The sequence below is a fragment of the Ceratotherium simum genome, chromosome 18 (genome assembly GCF_057802395.1).
Source record: "Ceratotherium simum simum isolate JZ-2026a chromosome 18, ASM5780239v1, whole genome shotgun sequence".
Taxonomy (NCBI): domain Eukaryota; kingdom Metazoa; phylum Chordata; class Mammalia; order Perissodactyla; family Rhinocerotidae; genus Ceratotherium; species Ceratotherium simum.
In genome coordinates, this window is record NC_141917.1 from 25,921,977 (window position 1) to 25,940,170 (window position 18,194).

The 18,194-nt window shown below is 39.0% G+C and overlaps 1 protein-coding gene across 5 annotated transcripts in view; it reads right to left on the reverse strand.

Annotated features, from left to right (window-relative positions):
- Positions 1-18,194, reverse strand: part of DROSHA (drosha ribonuclease III) — a 119,079-nt gene that overhangs the window by 30,951 nt on the left and 69,934 nt on the right. For all 5 annotated transcript variants that reach the window (XM_014781559.2, XM_014781557.2, XM_014781558.2 and 2 more), the window contains 6 exons: positions 16,569-16,676; positions 15,922-16,060; positions 15,505-15,565; positions 5,450-5,509; positions 3,776-3,875; positions 340-442 (listed from right to left, as the gene is read on the reverse strand). In XM_014781559.2, the coding sequence (XP_014637045.1) occupies positions 340-442; positions 3,776-3,875; positions 5,450-5,509; positions 15,505-15,565; positions 15,922-16,060; positions 16,569-16,676 (571 nt within the window). The remainder of the gene's footprint in view (positions 1-339; positions 443-3,775; positions 3,876-5,449; positions 5,510-15,504; positions 15,566-15,921; positions 16,061-16,568; positions 16,677-18,194) is intronic.

Consider the following 18,194-nt stretch of genomic DNA (forward strand, 5'->3'; position numbering starts at 1 on the left):
TCACCAGCAACCCCGTCACTGTTTATTTATGTATGTGATCCTGAGTCAAATCTGGAAAGTAATCCATCTCCATATTAATTCACTTCAATTCAGTTCAGTATATACTAAGTAAGCATGGACATCAGACACCATTTCAGGCACCAGGAATGCAAGAAAAGGAAGTATGACTGGTGCTCTGGAAGAACCACAATATCTACAATCCAAGGGGGTGGGTACTAGACTAGGGACCTCATATACTTTGGGAACAAGTAATTTTGTCCCAAGTCTCCACAGTGAATTTTCTGTGCTCTCCAGACATTTTAGACACACAAGAAACTAGATTATAAAAAGAGAAATTACCTATTAATGCTTCAAAACAATTAGCCATTGCATGTCGGAGGTCTGATTCTCTACAAAGGTCAGGTCCATGAGCATAAAGCATAAATCGATCCAGTTCAAGCTTCTTCAAAATTCAAAGTGACAAAAAGAAAGAATTTGGCAATATCATAACTGTAATAACTCAACATCTCCTAGGGGTAAAGAGTTATGGTTACAAGTTAATTGGCCTGATGTCAGTATATTAAGAAAGTTTAGTCTACCATTCATTAGGAGTCCTTACATTTGGCTCAGTTCTGACAAACCTCGACTTTTCTCCAAGCAGGCTTCTCCGAACTCTCAAGGTTCAAGTAGGTTCAGGATTGATCAGATCTGAGCTGTCCAATTCCAAGGTTCAGACCAAGCACCAGCCCAACCTGGAATAAGACTGCTACAAGACCATGGGCCCTTGGGTTCACTCCACACGTCTAGGGGGACACAAACCCAACCCAAAGTTAACCTCTTTGATTCCAGAGTTATGGGGTCCTGCCGATGTCTGTACCATACAGAACAGATTTTCATGTGGTAGAGTAAATGACGACCCTCAGAAGACTTCAAAATGCCTTTTATCTCTAAATCTTGTTTTTAATTTGGTAAGGATTTTGGGGGCCCCATATCTTCATATTTGTGTTCCCTTGATGAGGCCTCCACACTCATCTTCCTGCAGGATCAGTGAGATCTTCTGAGCAAGACTAGATTCATCCAATTATTGGGTTGGATTTATCTTAAGGGCTCTGGGAATATCATTTGTGATGAATTTTGTTTCTTTCTTTTATTTGGCCTCAGAAAAGTTTAGAGTCAAATTTGTGTCCCAGCTCTAGAAATTGTATAGGACTTACAAATACACCTGTACACACTAACTTGACCTCTGGCTTCATCTTCCGGTCTCACTCACATTTTCTCTTTACTTTGAGTTTAGTATCTCCTGGTTTTTTATCTTATTGTATTTATTAGAATATACAAATCAATTCTCTTAGAACTAGACACAGTATGAATGAATTTTTTTTTATAAAACTCCTGAGATTGAATAAATGGAAATCATAATTCTTTCCATAAGAGGAGAAAGATACAACATTGCATAAGCATACAATAAATCTATTTCCATTACCATGTAATTCAATTCCGTAAATACTTACTAAGCAATAACATGCCATGTAATATGGAACAAGTCACAAGTCAATGAACAACCTAGGACAGTATGAGTCTCATCAGTCCTTTCTATTGCTAGGAATTCATGAGTATAAAATATACCCAAATGAGATTTTTGACTACCACAAATGCAACAGCAGAAAACACCTCTTTTAAAAAATTGATCCCCAAATGCAAGAATTTATACTAGAATATGTAAATTTCATCTGTTTCACACCTTCAATGGGAAAATACAATTGTTTGCTATCTCTGGAGCCCTGCTTGAGAGTAGACTGCAAGCCATAGTTTATATTATAAAAAACTATTCTGGAATGCTATGTATTTTCTAACTTCTCATAGTCCCTACTCTATATCCTTCTTTTTCCATGCAGGCATTAGCGGAACTTTTAAAAAGAAGAGTAGTGCTCTACTGTGTATGTGTTAAAATATTCATTTGTCTGGAATCAATTCATTAGAGTCTCAAAGGGGTCTGTAATCCTCCATCAAGTTCCCCCTCCCAAGTGGTTAAGAACCACTAGTTTAGACAGAAGAAGGGCAAGACCACCACTGCCTTCTGCTAGAGCAGATGGGTGTTGAGTGCTATGGGAATGTCAGGGCTTGAAGTGAAGGTAGATCATATAGAAATCCCTTTGTACAGCAGCCAGTGTATTATGTAACAGCTTCTATTTTCATGCTATGGCAATTTCCCACACTTTGTAAATATATTCCCTATGAATGTCTGAAAAATAATTACGCAATTCCCTATCTTAAATTGAAAAGAAAACAATGCAAGGAGGGGAGTGACAATCTACTTATTAACATGTATTTCCAATGGACATTTACGTGAACTATCAGGAAGCATTTTGACAATTAAATCAACTAAACACTGAAGCAGTGTTACATACAGCTGTGGAATTTCACTGATTGTGAGGCTGCTAAAACTAACTTAGCATAACCGCTGTCTACAGTTTTTCATTAATGTGTATTTACGTTCTCAAATGCCACCGAAACTAGTTCAAAGACTACCACCATCAAAGTAACTATGATGATGATGATGTTACATAAAACAATGCACTCCTGCTAATGCAAAAACCATGGGCTAAAATTAACTACATTTTGAATTTAACTAATGCCTTGGCAAGATCAAATTAAGAAGCTAGTCATAAACCTAGAATGGGTTTTATCTAGTCTTTTCTATCAAATTCCAACATTTATATCAAAATGAAGAAAAAAATAGAAATTACTTAAGGCAAAAATCAAGGAAAACTCACAAAAGCTTTTCCAGTGGATCATTGGTGCTTGGGAATTAAGAGTCACAATTCCCCCCACTATTGAATAAATCCACAGGTCTATAAAATGTAACGATTTATAATTAGAACAGTGGTAGCAGCAATAAAAACAATTAACTGCTACTAATTTATTTACATGTTTGTGTGATTACTATGAACAGGCATTGTGCCAAGCCCTTTATAAAGTGAATCATTAAAACTCAAATGATAATCTCATTTAATTCTCACAACCACCCTTTGTGGCAGATGCTAATGCCTGGGGAAGAAAACATCAACTTGTCCATGGCCCCCTGTTTGTAAGAGGAGGGGTGTGGACTGGAATCCACGGGTCAATGCAGGTGCCCGTGTTCTATGTGTTGTGATCTACTATAATAAGACACCACACAGAGATAGGAACATCAAGTGAGATAATGTAAGTAAAATGCCTACCATGAATCTTAAGTCGAGAAAAGGTTCTGTTAGTCACTCAGCTAAGGCAATGTGGCTAGCTGGACAGCCTAAATCTTAAATCTTAATTAATGGGATTTGTGATTTGGGAGGATTCTCAAAGATCTGTAAAGTATCCCTTGTGGATATAAATGGCCTGGAGGATTCTACTCAAAGCTTTAATTCTGCTTGTTAAAGTAAATTGAAAACAAATGTAATACAGAAATATCACACAAAGGGAAAATACAAAATACTTCATTTCTTTTGCTCTGTTCTTATGTTCCTTTCCCCCAAATGTTTAACTCTGTTCATGCACATCTGTCAAATTTTTCCTCTTCTGTTATCAAGTTACCTCACCACGGAGTTCATTAGCTGCTGGTGAAACTCACAAAGGTAACAGAACTAATAAGGCTGAATCCTTAAAACTCAAACAAACAAACAAAAAAATCCTTCCTGGTCTATAAAATATTAAACCTTCAATACACCCCGAAGAGTTACTTATTCAAATGCAAAACTATGCATGGACTGAAGAAGAGAACGCCAGACTTCACTACAAATGCTTCTGATGTTTGACGTACCTTGGCTAGCATGGCGAGGTGTTGATTCTGAACAATGGCGGTCCGATAGGTTGCTAATCCTCCTTCCTCCAGACTAGGAAACAAATAGTACAAATGGACACTGCAGGAAAAAAAAAACCAAACATATAAATAAATATGCATCACGACATTCTGTCTGTGGCTCTGAGTCACAAAAATAAGCCTGGCACACAGTATCTGTACAATGGATACCAGCTGAACTGAACTAAACCAAAGGGTCTGATTAAAAGTCTTTGAGGGCCGGCCCAGTGGCGCAAGTGGTTAAGCGCACACGCTCCACTGCCGCAGCCAGGGGTTCACCAGTTCGGATCCCGGGCGCACACCAATGCACCACTTGTCAAGCCATGCTATGGCGGTGTCCCATATAAAGTGGAGGAGGATGGGCATGGATGTTACCCCAGGGCCAGTCTTCGTCAGCAAAAAGGAGGAGGATTGGCAGATGTTAGCTCAGGGCCCATCTTCCTCACAAAAAAAAAAAAAACTCTTTCAAAGTTCAATACTGAGCACAGTATAACTCAATGTGCTAAAGCCCAAACAGCACCATTCACTCATATTTTCACATTTATTTCTATTAAAAGATTTCTCTGAAATCTGACAACAACAGATACCTGAATAACTGGTCACACACTGCTAAGAGCAAACCCATGTGACACTCAGAAACTAGGCCTGACTGGAAACAAACGTTTTTGCTTGGCTTATGAGTGGCCCCTGAAGAGAAACGTGGGACGCCCCAAGCAGGGCAGCAGTGGTGGTTTATTCTTCACAAGTACAGACAGAGACAGGAACGGAACTGAGAGTGGCACATGTGGCTGGTTGTGCCGTAAGGACAAGCCTAAAAGGGATGATCAGGAACGTGCAGGAATTGGGAAGAAGGCCACATGGAACACTAGTTTGGACCACAACAGCAAATGATCTGTCCTAAGTCTCACACCGGTTTTTAAGATCCACTAAGCTTGTTTAGTCCTCTTGTGTCCAAGGAGAGCAGGCTTAGAGAAGCCCCTTTGCTCATTATGTCCTTCTTGGGGAAGAAATAACCTAAAGAGAAAAAAATAGCTCAAGATACTTTCAAAAGAAGCATGTGTTGCCTCCCTTAAAAGTGAAATTATGTGAGCATGGAGAAACAAAACACACTTTCCTACCCCTACCTCCAAATTAAAGACCCTAAAACACTTCTGGGGAGAAAACACATACAAATACACACACAGACACACACACAGGCACACACACCAAAATCTCGTCATTAAAATTACTTGTAAGCTTTACTTCCCTTGAGATCAGAAAGAGTGAGAAAGGGATCAAAGACAAATCCTAGAAAATGAAATGACATTTTAAAATATCATCCCTTTCTCTACAAACTGAATATAAGCTCTGAAGCATCTGGACCAAGACAAGCTGATCTCTTGTGGCTGTAGCAACTTGAACATAAACTTGACAGGACAGAGACACTAGCCTTTCATCTTGTAATCTTGCTCATTATAGCATCAATGAGTGCAAGTTATCAGGGCAAGAGCCACAGACGTGGCTTTTAAGCTCTACAAACGAGACAAAATACGTGGTGTTTTCAAAGCCTTATTTGGCTAATTAGAAAGAAGGTAATGTATTAAGTATGTTACCTTAAAATGCAATTATTGGGGAACAGTAGAAAAGTCTCCTTACCTGGTCAAAAATTCAACAACAGCATCACCCAGGAACTCCAACCGTTCATTGTGATTAATCCTATGGGAAAATTAAAAAGATCACTTAAAAGAGCACACATTTACATTCCCTCCCTCTCTTCTCAAAGAACAGACACATGAGGGTTAGCTCCTTCAATAATCAAAACACCCTACCTTATTCCTCATAATCAAGAGCTCTGACTACCATCTTAGCCCAAGGTGTGGGAGCCACCTAATAAGAAAGGCAAGGGGCATTCCATCATACTATGTGGTTCAGGCTTTCCAACCTGCGGGCGTCCTTCCCCTGGGAATCAGATTTAAAGCAAGGAGCTATCACCCTAACAATTGTAAATCTTTCCACACTGCTATCAGGTGGACAAGAGAAAGGAGAGTGCATTCTAGTGGAGTAAGAACTGAACACTGAAAAATCAGTTTGGGTACAATGTTCTAAGGACAGCTTCCCATTGCCCAAACTCTAAACTTAACCTAGCATTTAATGGGCCTAAGCTATTTTTCAGTCTCATTATCCACTGCTGTCCTCACCCACCTCTAAGCCAGGCTCTTGCTCCAAAACTGCCTGGTACTCTCTGAAACGGGTGCATCCTCTAAAACACTCGGTGCCTCTGTTCAGACCAAGGTCTCTGCCGCCCTAGAACTTTCTGCTGTCTCCCCTGTGCACTGAGCCACACTGAAAACCTACTCATCCCTCAAGGTCCAGCAAAATGTTAGATTCTCTATGAATCTTCTCATCAAAATTAATACTTCCCCCCTCAGTGCATATCACACTTATAATCTTCATTATATGATGAAGGCACATCTCACAGGCTCAGTTTTTCACGTCTGCGTACAAGGATGAAACAACCAGGAAGGCAGCCCGTGGAAAATCTCCTTCTGCTTCTCAGAAAGTCCAGTGTAGCCACCTTCTCTCAGTGCCAAAGTAGATCACTATCTCTTTGGTTGCGTAGAGATGTGACATGATTTGATTTAGGTTTTTAAAAGGCCGCTCTGGCTGCTGTGCAGAGAATGAGCACAGGAAAGAAAAGCGCTAAAGAGGCTACTGCAGCCTGATGAGACGTGATGGAGGCTGAGGCTGGGGAGTAGGTGATGGCGGAGGAGGGAGAAGCAGTCAGATTTGGGATACATTTTGGAGACACAGCAGAAAAGAGCTGTTGATAGTTGGAATTCGGAAGCTATGAGACAGAAAAGAACGAAGGTTGACGCCTAGACTTTTGCTTCTGTAGCTGGGTGAAAAGTGGTGCCATCTGCTGCAAGGGGAACACCAAAAGGGAACAGGTTTGGGGAGAAGCAGGTGTTGCATTTTAGACATGTTAACTTTGAAATGTTCATAAAACAGCCAAATGGAGAGATCCAACAAAGCACTGGATATATTAACCTATCGTTCACGGACGAGGACGAAGTCGGTAATAAATCTTCAGGAGTGGTCAATGTTGAGACAGGATTACAGGCGATGGAACTGGATGGCTCTACTTAGGGAGAGAATGCAGCTACAGAACAGTGGTCCCAGGCCTGAGTCCAGGGCAGGGTCACAGTTGGGGTCAAGCAGAAGGGAAGCCAGCGAAGGAGAAGGACTGGCCAGGGAGGTGGGAGGAAAAGGGGGCCAGTGTTTATCCTCCAGACAAAGAGAAGAGCATGTTTCAAGAAAGAAACAGATCCAAGTATGATGAGAAGACAGCACTGATTCATCACGAGGAGATCACTGAGGCCACTGATGGGCAATCTCTGTGAAGCAGTGGAGACAAACCTGATTCTGATTTGAGTAGGCTGGGAACTAATGCTTTGTCTGAGGGCGAGCTGCAGAAAGAGAGACTATGGGAGTGGAGGATGTATAACAGGAGGAAACCAGAAAGGATGGTGACAACAGTGAAGAGGAAAGGAGGGCACACCGAGCCCCTGGGATCTGAGCAAAGAAGGCAAGGGACAGCAGATCGCCTCCCTGACTGCAGGGGCTTCCTTAGGTATCTGTGACACGGACTCTCATCATCTCAAAAAATTCAGTAGCTGACGATCAAGTCTAAACCTGTCCAGCTTTGAGGGCCATTCTTGATCTAGTCCCACCATGCCCACTCCTTTCATCTGCCTTCAACAGCAATTTAGAACTCTAGGCTGACCAACCTCTGCACTGTCCCAGACACACCTTCCTTCTCCCTTTCATGTCACCTCTCTCAAATCCTGCTCATTCTCCAGGTCAGCTGGGAAGCCTGCCCTAACCGCTGGAGCTCTCGGGGATGCTGGCCAGCCGCCCCCACCCCCCTTTCCACAGGACTTAAACGTTCATCACTCAATTTATGACAAAATTATATACTATCTTTTATTGTTCTCCATTTCATGTGTGCCAGTTTAGTTTTCATATTTAAAGTCACCCTATAGTTTCATTCTATGTAGAAAACAAACAATATTTGTAAATTAAATGACTCTTCGCTACCAAATCATCTGCTTGGTAGTTTGAGTTCAATTTTACATTATTTCACATATCCCATAAGTAAGTTTATTCTTCTATGCTACCATTCCTCCACATTTTAGAATTTTAAAAGAAAAATAAATGTAATAGGAGAAAACTGGACTTATTTGAGCAATAAAGAAGTGATTCTGAACCCTCATTTCAATTTATGGCCTTTATTTATGTGAAAAAGGCATTCTGGCAAGCAGTTAATAGCCAATAATGGGAAATAAAAAAAAAAGCATGAGAAAATAATTTATGGCTATGCTGAAGAAGCCATAACCTAAGAGTTAACTAAAAAAAAAAAAAGAAAGAAAACAACGATTAGACTTTAAAACATATTTTTCTTATTCTTACCAAATATATACCAGATTTTAAAAGCCGGGTTTTTTTTTTGTTGCTACTCCACAAGCCAAGAGGGACTAAAAAGCTCCATGGTGGAATATAAAACATTATATAAAAAAAAAAAAATCTTTTTTTTTTTAACTGCAATTTTGCTTTCTGTCAAATACACCAGAACTCCAAAAGTGTCATCATTCTCAGAGAAAGCATCAAGGAATAGAGGCACTATTTAGAGTAAGATGCCGTTAACCCCTAAGTCCTCTTGCTAATTAAATTTCATGAACCCTGGTAAGCTACTGTCCTGAGAGACGATGAGAACTAAGAAAGAAATGGTCAGGTTTTCAGAAGAAAGAAATTAATATCACCCTATTCTTTTCCACAAGCCAGTAAAATAAAAATGCATTTTCTATGGTAGAGACTTTATTTTCTTCCCAACAGTTCAAAATACTATACTGGAAAATCTACTTACCATGGAAAGCAAGAAACCTGGCAGGGGTCTGGGGTGGGGACAAACCATATTTAGATGGTCTTATGCTCCATTAAAGAAGAATAAGACATCTAGTCAAAGAATAATAGCTGCTTTGAGTCATATACTATTTTGAATGAAGTCATATTGGCATAAATTTTACTTTAATTTCTTTTATAAACTTGCAGGAGACAAGAACTATGTCTAGGATTTTAATAACCACAAAGTTAGACTATTATTCAGTGTTTTAAAATACAAGGTCACAGTTCTAAAGAGGTTTACTCAACAGTGAGTGTGCCATCCATTAAATAATTTGCCCATAACCAGCATATGTTTTTCCATATCTACATTGTAACTAAACTCTGGCAATAAGCCACAAACAAAAATGGGGATTAAATACCATTTTAGTTTATTATTATACCAGACAATTCCTAACCCAATGGTTTATCTGGGAAAACGGACAGAGCGAGCTGCTAGCCCTTGTTGACTGCAGTAGCAAATCTTTTGTTCCTTCTTCCACTGTTCATACTTTCTTTAATCACTCCCTTTATAAATACTAGCAAGCTCCAAGATGAGATGTTTACTGAGCAGTAAACACTCCATTTGTTTTTGAGAACTGAATCAACAGAGGCATTATGAAATCTAGATTAACTGTAACATTTATACAGCACATTTGGTCTGAGGAATTCAAAGAGCTTTATAAAACACAACAGTCTCCCTGAAACAGTAATTACCGTAAGGTGTCATTTACTCCATGGAAAACCACCTTGAAATGGGCCAAGTCCAAGAGTAACTGCTAGAGTGAAGGTGCAGACAGCATTTTCTCACCTCTGCATTCCAAGCCTCAAGCAGTGCCTGGGAGAGTAGAGCCAAAAGGGGCCTGGGAGGTCAGTGGAACCTTCCACCCAGTTCAGGAATGCCTTCTATTCATTACATCTGCCTGGACACTTAGGGGGAGGAGAGGTTACAGAGCAACTAGATCTCAGTCCCACTGCACCCATGGATCCCAGTTAAGCGTCTCTGGGATTTAACTTGAAGCATTTAAGTCAGGAAATCCACTCAGCGAAATTCACATGTATTCAGTGCACGTTGTTACTGTGTTTTTAATGCTAAATACTTAGGTAAAACTGATTGAAAATATACTTTGCAGCTACCATTTCCTTAAACACACAGTCACTAATAAATAGTCCATATGTATCTCTCTGTTGATCCAATGCATTCTTATCCATTATGTCTAGCAATGGTTCTACTGCTAAAAACAAAACAATGCTGCTTGATTCTCTAACTTTTCCCTCACCAGTCTTCTGGTCTCTCTTTCCCAAAGGTCTTACTGATAATACCTGGATGCTTTGAATGCCAGCTAGTACCTAATCCTTCAGAGACCCTTGCTGTGATAACATCTCATTGCCATTTGCATGAGTTAAATCTAACTATACAACTTTTGCATGATATAAATATAACTCTACAACTGCGATTTATGTGGTTAAACAGGGACGCTTTTTAAAATTATGGGTGGCATAATCACTTGAGATGATGCCATCATAAAAGATAATTATTTTGTAGTTTTGATAGGCAGACAGGTTTTTATTTATTAATTTCAAGTCTTCTCTTCATGCCTCTTTGTAAATCCTAGCTGATCCCAAATCAGATTAAGTAAGATATTAACCAGCCATGTAAACCTCTGCTGATGGCTCCGACCATGACTCTTCTTAACGCCCCAGTTTCCCAATTTTTAGGCAACAAGTAAATAACCTAGGACAGAAGTAGTAGCATGGATGGCATTCTTTCCTTTAATACTTATTTACTGAGCCCCAGCTCTGTGAAAGGCACTAGGTGCAAAAGGAAAGGAAATTTAAAAAAAGAGAGAGAGTAGGACCATAGACCTTCAAAATGCTTACAGTAAAAACAAAATCAGCCCATAACACCATTACAATACACGGGAGACCTAGAATAAGCACCATGAACAAACGCCAGCAGGGTGTCACAGGGTTACGGGGCGTTCCACAGCTACGACGACTGCCGGCACCTGAGGAGGGGGGAGGGCACGCGGGATAACACCGTGAGGACCTCAGTCTTGTTGGTGTGTAGACAGCCACTGGGAAAAGCAAGATGTGCCTGGAAAAGTGGCCTGGGGCCAGGTCACATGTGCTGGATTGCCAGGTGGGGAGGTTCAGACTTATGCAGTAGGTGAAGAGAAGTCACAAATAAGCTTTCAAGCAGGCTACAACTCAGAACTAGAATCGAGGCTCCAGACATAGCACGATGACTGACTGTAGAGGCAGTCCGAAGGCAACTGGCAGAATGTGGTCACTAATTGTACTTCAGGATGGGCCGGGGCAGGAGGAATGGTTTTCAGGAGCACCAGAAGAATAATTCAATCAAGAGCCCCTCCTCTCGGCCCACTCCCCTACCTGCCTTGATCCCCCACCTTCCCACTTCCATCAGTACCAGAAACCTACTAAAAAGCCTACTAGCTCACTCACTCTCTCTTTCCTTTCTCAAGTCTAAAATTCTGAGCGAGCTTGCTTGGGAGGAGATATAACCACTGACACTTGCAATTTGATAGTGTTTGCTTCAAAGATATACAAACACTTCCAAGGAGCACAGACTACTGCATCCCATTTTATAACAGCAAACGAAGAAAGAAACAGGGGAGAGGGCAAATCGTTTCAAGTGAACTCCATTATTCAAGTGCACAGTATAAAACTGACCTATAATTCCTAAACAACCACCAGAGCTATCCTTAGCCCCACCGCAGTCTTGTGTGCATGTTTTGTTTTTGACCTTCACTGAAGCACTTAGCAGAGTCTCCCTTATATTAAGTTACTTATGTTTATGGCACTCTTACCCCACCCCAGGTAGTCACACCTCCTGGTGAGCAGGGACTTTGTCTTACTTGCCTTTGGATCCCCTAAAATACCTACAAATTGCCTCAAACTCAAAAGGCACTGGATAAATGTCTGTTGAATTAAATTTGTATGAAGCTTCTTAATTACAGCTCCCAGGGCTGTGCACAGCTGGGCATTGCTAGATGTCAAGCAGTCAAGCAGCAGCAGCCCCAGCTGCCGAGGCTAGGAGGCTCCTCCTAAACAGAAACTTGGGGTCAACTGTGCATCAGCAAAAAGATCAGATACATGGCAAGAGGCTCTCAACACAAGCAGCAAAGGCCAGAAGTCAAAGGACAACAGAGATTATCTGTTTATTCTCTGTCAGTGGTATTATTTTCAAAATGGTAAATTCAGAAAGAACACAGTTGCTCAGATATCATTCCTTTTGCCATGGCAAGAAAGCCATCTCTTTGTAATAGAGCAAAAGAAAACATAAACCACGAGCCTTGAACAATGCTATCAAAAGACATAATTTACATACCAACAACTGCAGGTGAGGTGGAGAAGACAAAGATAATTTAAACCCATGCTTTCCTCATTGAAAAGTAAGTGCTTAGGTATATGTAGCCTTGCTAAAGGCGCTGCGGGGACTCGGGGTTCCACTGATTAAAATACAGACTGGTCATCTGGAGACTCTCAATACAGCAGGGTAAGAGGAAACCACGGCCACACTATCCCTGAGGGTGTGATTAAGGGCTCTTTTAATTAGACAGTTTTTTCCTGATCTTAGACTCTCACAGAATACCATAGTGAGGCGTAAGATCATCTTCAAACTGGAATTTTAAAGTTTCGTCCTGCCTTTCTTTTTACCTTTTAATTGAAGAGAAAAGACAGTTTGGTTTATGATAATCTCAAAAGAGAGCAACTCAAGGCAAGCCAATTTAAAAAGAAAAGTGATATAAGAAGAAAAAGGTAGAAAAGGAAGCTGTGCCAGCTGTGGCTGGGTACTCTTGACTGTGGAGGCCAGTTATCAGCTGCAGCAATTGTCTTAACTCTGTCACTTCTAACCCTGCTCTATCCACTTTAATCCATCTATGCTGGATCCCAGGAGGGACAAGCCTGGTTATTCAACTTTTCAACTACCCATTTTAAAAAGAAAGCTGCCCTCAAGCAACCTCCTCTACTGACTTTCAAAATATAACCCACTGTACTTCACATACAAAGACAATCCTCCTGAGAGCAACATCAGAGCCTCATCAGCCGTTGGGCATTTACTTCCATTCAACTTTCCAAGGTGTTAATGAGTTTATATAGACCTGGACCACTTCCTTCCCAGAATCTTCAGGGGCTCAAAGCCACACAAAAGGGAGAATATTAATATATGAAGGAATCTTTTCAAATAACGAAATAAAACAAGGAAAGCTAACGTATAAAACTTTTTAACCCATTCATAAGGCCAGTATTATTCTAATAATGAAACCAGACAAAAGCATCACAGAAAAGAAAAACTACAGAACAATATCTCTTATGAATGTAGACACAAAAATCTTCAAGACTAGCAAACTGAATTCACAGCATATAAAAAGGACTATACACCATGATCAAGTTGGATGTATCCCAGGAAAGCAAGGTTGGTCTAACACCCAAAAATCAGTTAATGTAACACACCATGTAATGTGAATAGAATAAAAGAAAAACACACATGATCATCTCAATAGATGCAGAAAAAGTGTTTGACAAAATTCAACACACTTTCATGATTAAAACATTCAGCATACTAGGAATAGAAGGGAACTTCCTCAACCTGATAAAAAGCATCTAAGAAAAACATCACATTCAATGGTAAAAGACTGAATGCTTACCCCCGAAAATTAGGAAAATACAAGAATCCACTCTCACCACTTCTATTCCATATTGTACTGGAGGCTCTAGCTGGGGCAACTAGGTTAAGAAAATGAAACAAAAGATATCCAGACTGGAAAAGAAAAAGTAAAACTATCTTTATTTGAAGGTGACATGATCATATATATAGAAAATCCTAAGGAATCCATTAAAAAACTATTAGACCTAACAAATGAGGTCATCAAGGCTGCAGGATACAAGATCAATATACAAAAATCAATTGTATTTCTATACACTTGCAATGAACATTCTAAAAATGAACTTACAAAAATAATTCCATTTATAATAGCATCAAAAAGAATAAAATACTTAGGAATAAATTTAGCAAAAGACATACAAAATGTATACTCTGAAAACTATAAAACATTTTGAAAGAAATTAAGGAAGACAAATAAATGTAAAGCTACCCAACGTTCAAGGATCAGAAGACTTAATATTAAGATGGTAATCGTTCATTCACAAATTGATCTACAGATTCAACACAATCCCTATCAAAATCTCAGCTGGCTTCTTTGCAAAAAATGATAAACTAATCCAAAAATTCATGTGGAAATATAATGGATGCAGAATACCAAAACAATCTTGAAAAAGAAGAAGAAAGATGGAGATCTTACATTTCTGGATTTCAGAACTTACTACAAAGCTACAGTAATCAAGACAGCGTGGTACTGGCCTAAAGACAGACATATAGATCAATGGAACACAACTGAGAGTCCAAAAATAAACCCTCACAAATACTGTCAATTGATTTTAAACAAGGGAACCCAAGATGATTTAGTGCAGAAAGATTAGCCTTTTCAACAAATGGTGCTAGGATAACTAGATATCCACAAGCAAAGAATGCAGTTGGACCCCTACGTCACATCATACACAAAAATTAACCCAAAACAGAGCAAAGATCAAAATGTAAAACGAAAAACTATACAGCTCTTAGAAGAAACATAGATGTAAATATTTGTGACTTTACATTTGGCAATCGTTTCTTAGACACGACACCAAAAGCACAAGCAACAAAAGAAATAATAGATAAACTGGACTTCATCAAAACTTTTTTGCTTTCAGGGACATCATTAAGAGAGTGAAAAAATGATCCATAGAATAAGAAAAAATGTTTTTCCAATCACACATTTGATAAGGGACTTCTACCTGGAATATATAAAAAATGATTATAACTCAATAATAAAAAATAACCCAATTCAAGATGGAAAAAGGATCTGAATATCCCCAGAGAAGACATACAAATGGCCAATCCACACATGAAAAGATGCTCAACATCACTAGCCATCAGGGAAATTCACACAAAACCACAATGAGATAAAAGTTCATACCCACTAGGATGGCTAGACTCAAAAGACAGGTAATAAGTGTTAGGAAAGATAAGAAGAAATCAGAACCATGATATACTGCTGTTGGAAATATAAAATGGTGCAACCACTTTGGAAAACAGTCTAGCAGTTCCTTAAAAGGTTAAACAAGAGTTCCCATATGACCCAACAATTTCACCCCTAGTTACATAACCAAGAAAAATCAAAACACATGTCCAAAAACCTGTACACAAATATTCATAGCAATATCATTCATAATAGCCAAAAAGTGGAAACAACCCAAGTGCCCATCAATTGATGAATGGATAAATAAAATGTGGTATACTCACACCACAGAATATTATTTGGCAATAAAAAGAAATGAAGTTCTGATACATACTATAACATGGATAAATCTTGAAAATGTTATGCTAAGTAAAAGAAACCAGTCACCAAGGATCAGATATTGTATAATACCATTTATACGAAATGTTCCTAACAGGCAAATCTATAAAGACTGAAAGTAGACTGGTGGTTGCCTAGGGTTGGGCAGGATCAGGGAAATGGGGAGTAACTATTAATAGGTACACTGTTTCTTTTTGGGGTTATGAAAATATTCCAAAATTAGATAGCGATCATGGTTGCACAGTACTGTGAACATACTAAAAACCACTGAATTGTATACTTTAAATAGGTGAATTGTATGGTATGTGAATTATATCTCAATAAAGCTATTATTTAAAAAATCTACCTTACCTTGAGGGAGTTGGGTCATCTTGGCCAAGGCGTGACATAATATTTATTAAGGTATTAATTCCTATTAAAAAAAACACACAAGTAAATACTGTTAGAAGCATTCTAGGACCATGATATGACATAGAGAAAGAAAATTATCTATCTCATCCCAATTTGACTTTAAAAGGTTTAATACCTGCATATTTACAAGTTTGATCAACTTAGTTACTTAAAATACTGGATAGGAGAAAGAAATTTTTCTAAAAATTTCATCCATCCTTATTATAATGCTCTGCTCAAAGTAAATGTTACTACCTACGGGTCAGGAAGCACTAAAGAATGAGAGGATAAGACAGTCACCAGGGAGCCATTCCAGGTAGCGATTTAATTGACAATAGGGAACACAGGCCAAAACATAACAGTAGAACCCAAACATACCTTTTTTCCGCATGTGCATGTGATGAACTTTTCTATCTCCATATTTGGGCTGCCGAATTCCACAGTTAGACAAAGAATTCCTGGCATGATCAGGATTCATTCCAAAATTTAAGTGATGACTTGGGTGAGTCATGGCCAACTGAAATTTCAATGAAATAAGTTCAGTCTTAAAAACAGCAAAAAAGTGCCATCTTTACATCATCTCAAATGAAACAGGAAAGAGATCTGTCTATCCAGTGGAATTTTAAGCCCTAATCTTTCCATCTTATCTCCTCCAGGGTCAAATTTCCAGAGCTCTGGTGCAAGCCCTCTGCTGAAAACAAACCTAAAAATTCACACCTTTCAAAGGAGAATTAGAATACTCAGCACCTGGAAAGAAGAGCTATAAAGAAGGAAAAGCTCAAAGAAGGGGCTCAGGTTTGACAGGCAAATTTTAGCTTTAGTCTATTTCTTTAGGGACAGCCTCAAACAAAAAGGTGAGAAACAGGGTTTGAAAGTGGCAACCGAAGTAGAGTACTGGAGAGAGCTATGTTTCTAACCATCCTCATCATCGCCCAGAATAGAAAACTCAATGTTCCATTTGTACCCTGCAAGATGAATTACTCCTATCTTGTTATTACGTGAGTGTACAGGAGAGTAACACTTACCTGTAACAGACAACGATCTTGGAAAGTATACCCTATCAACTTGTCCAGATGCATTAGGCATTGGTGGTAGCGGATATGATGGGTCAAAACAGGCAGCATCATTGCATGCTAGGAAAAAAAAGTATTTCAATATGTTTAACTCCATAAAAACTTATAAAGACACTTCATTTATGAACCATTTTCACATCCCAATTTCCATCTCACAAACTCTTGAAATAGCTAACTGGCTGCCTGGCATCCTGGCAAATCCTCTACAAGAGTGGTGGTCTATAGTTGTTAAGGGTATAGTCTCTGGAACCGGAATGCCTGGGTCCAAATCCTGCTCTGTCACTCATTCATTGGGGTGAGTTATTTAACCTCTCTGTCTCAGTTTCCCCACCTGTAAAATAGGGATAATCAGTGTAGCTACTTTCAAGGACAGTTAAAAGGATTAAATGAGCAAACAGATCAAGGTCTATTAGCTCTCATTCAAGTAGGAACAGCCCTGGTTTATCAGTACTCAGCAGAGTAATCTCAAGGAAATCATAAGAATTTTGGTGCCTCCTTGTCTATCTTTAATTCTATGGAAATGGATTAGGACCCATAAATTCTGAAACTTTGTCAGAGTCAAGCCACTTTTGAGAATCTAAGGAAAATTACTCTTTTCCCAGAAAAATGCATAAGTGCACAAACATGCAAAAATTGTACGCAATTTTAATAGGTTCACCAACCCCTAAAGCACATCACTACCCTCCAGATAAGAACTTCTCCACCAGATGATCTCGAAATGCCATTCTAAGTTTACCACTTAATGATCTAACATTCTGAGGACAACTTTTACAAAACCACCAATACAGTTAAGTCACCTGAGGACATGGAACTTTTATTTTTTTTTCCAATCACTTTCCATTTGGCTATAGCTTCCTTATTGGGGGATGATTTCATGAATATCTTTTTCTTTTTTTTAACAATGTTTCCCTAGAACTCAAGAGAATGAAGGAGTTATTCTTATTCATCAGAACACAGAGGATGGGTACAGCCCACAGAATGACTGACATATGCTTTATATCATTTTAGTCTTTGAAGTATTTTAAGCTAGCATTGTTTAATACAGGAAAATGGATTTGCTTGAAACTATAGAAATCAGTTTCCTGTATTAACTTATAAAGAAAGATTAGTTCTCCCAAATAGGCTCCCTAATCAACAGCAAGTCTTCCCAGTTCAATTCAGTAAATACATATTGAGCACCTCCATGTGCAAGGCTTACAATAGTTGTGGAAGAGAAAAAAGAAGACACTCTTTTTGCTTTCAAGGGCTTCCAAGAGATATGCCATTACGATTTGAATTATTGGCATTTTGTCCACTTTGTTTTTATAAGTGTTGTATTAAAAAACACAATAATATGGAAACAAAGTGTGTGGCCAAAGTATAATATAGTTTTCCAGACATTTAAATTGCAGGGAGCTCAAAGGAGTTGATGCTAAAAACTCAAGGTGCATGGGTCACGAAGACTATGTACTGCAACTATCTTTCTTAAGTATGAACTCAAACTGGTGGAATGTTTATTTTTTTAATACCTCCAGTGAAAGATGAATCATTCATTACCTGTCAAGAAAATAACACCCTCTTTAGAGTACTCTGATTATC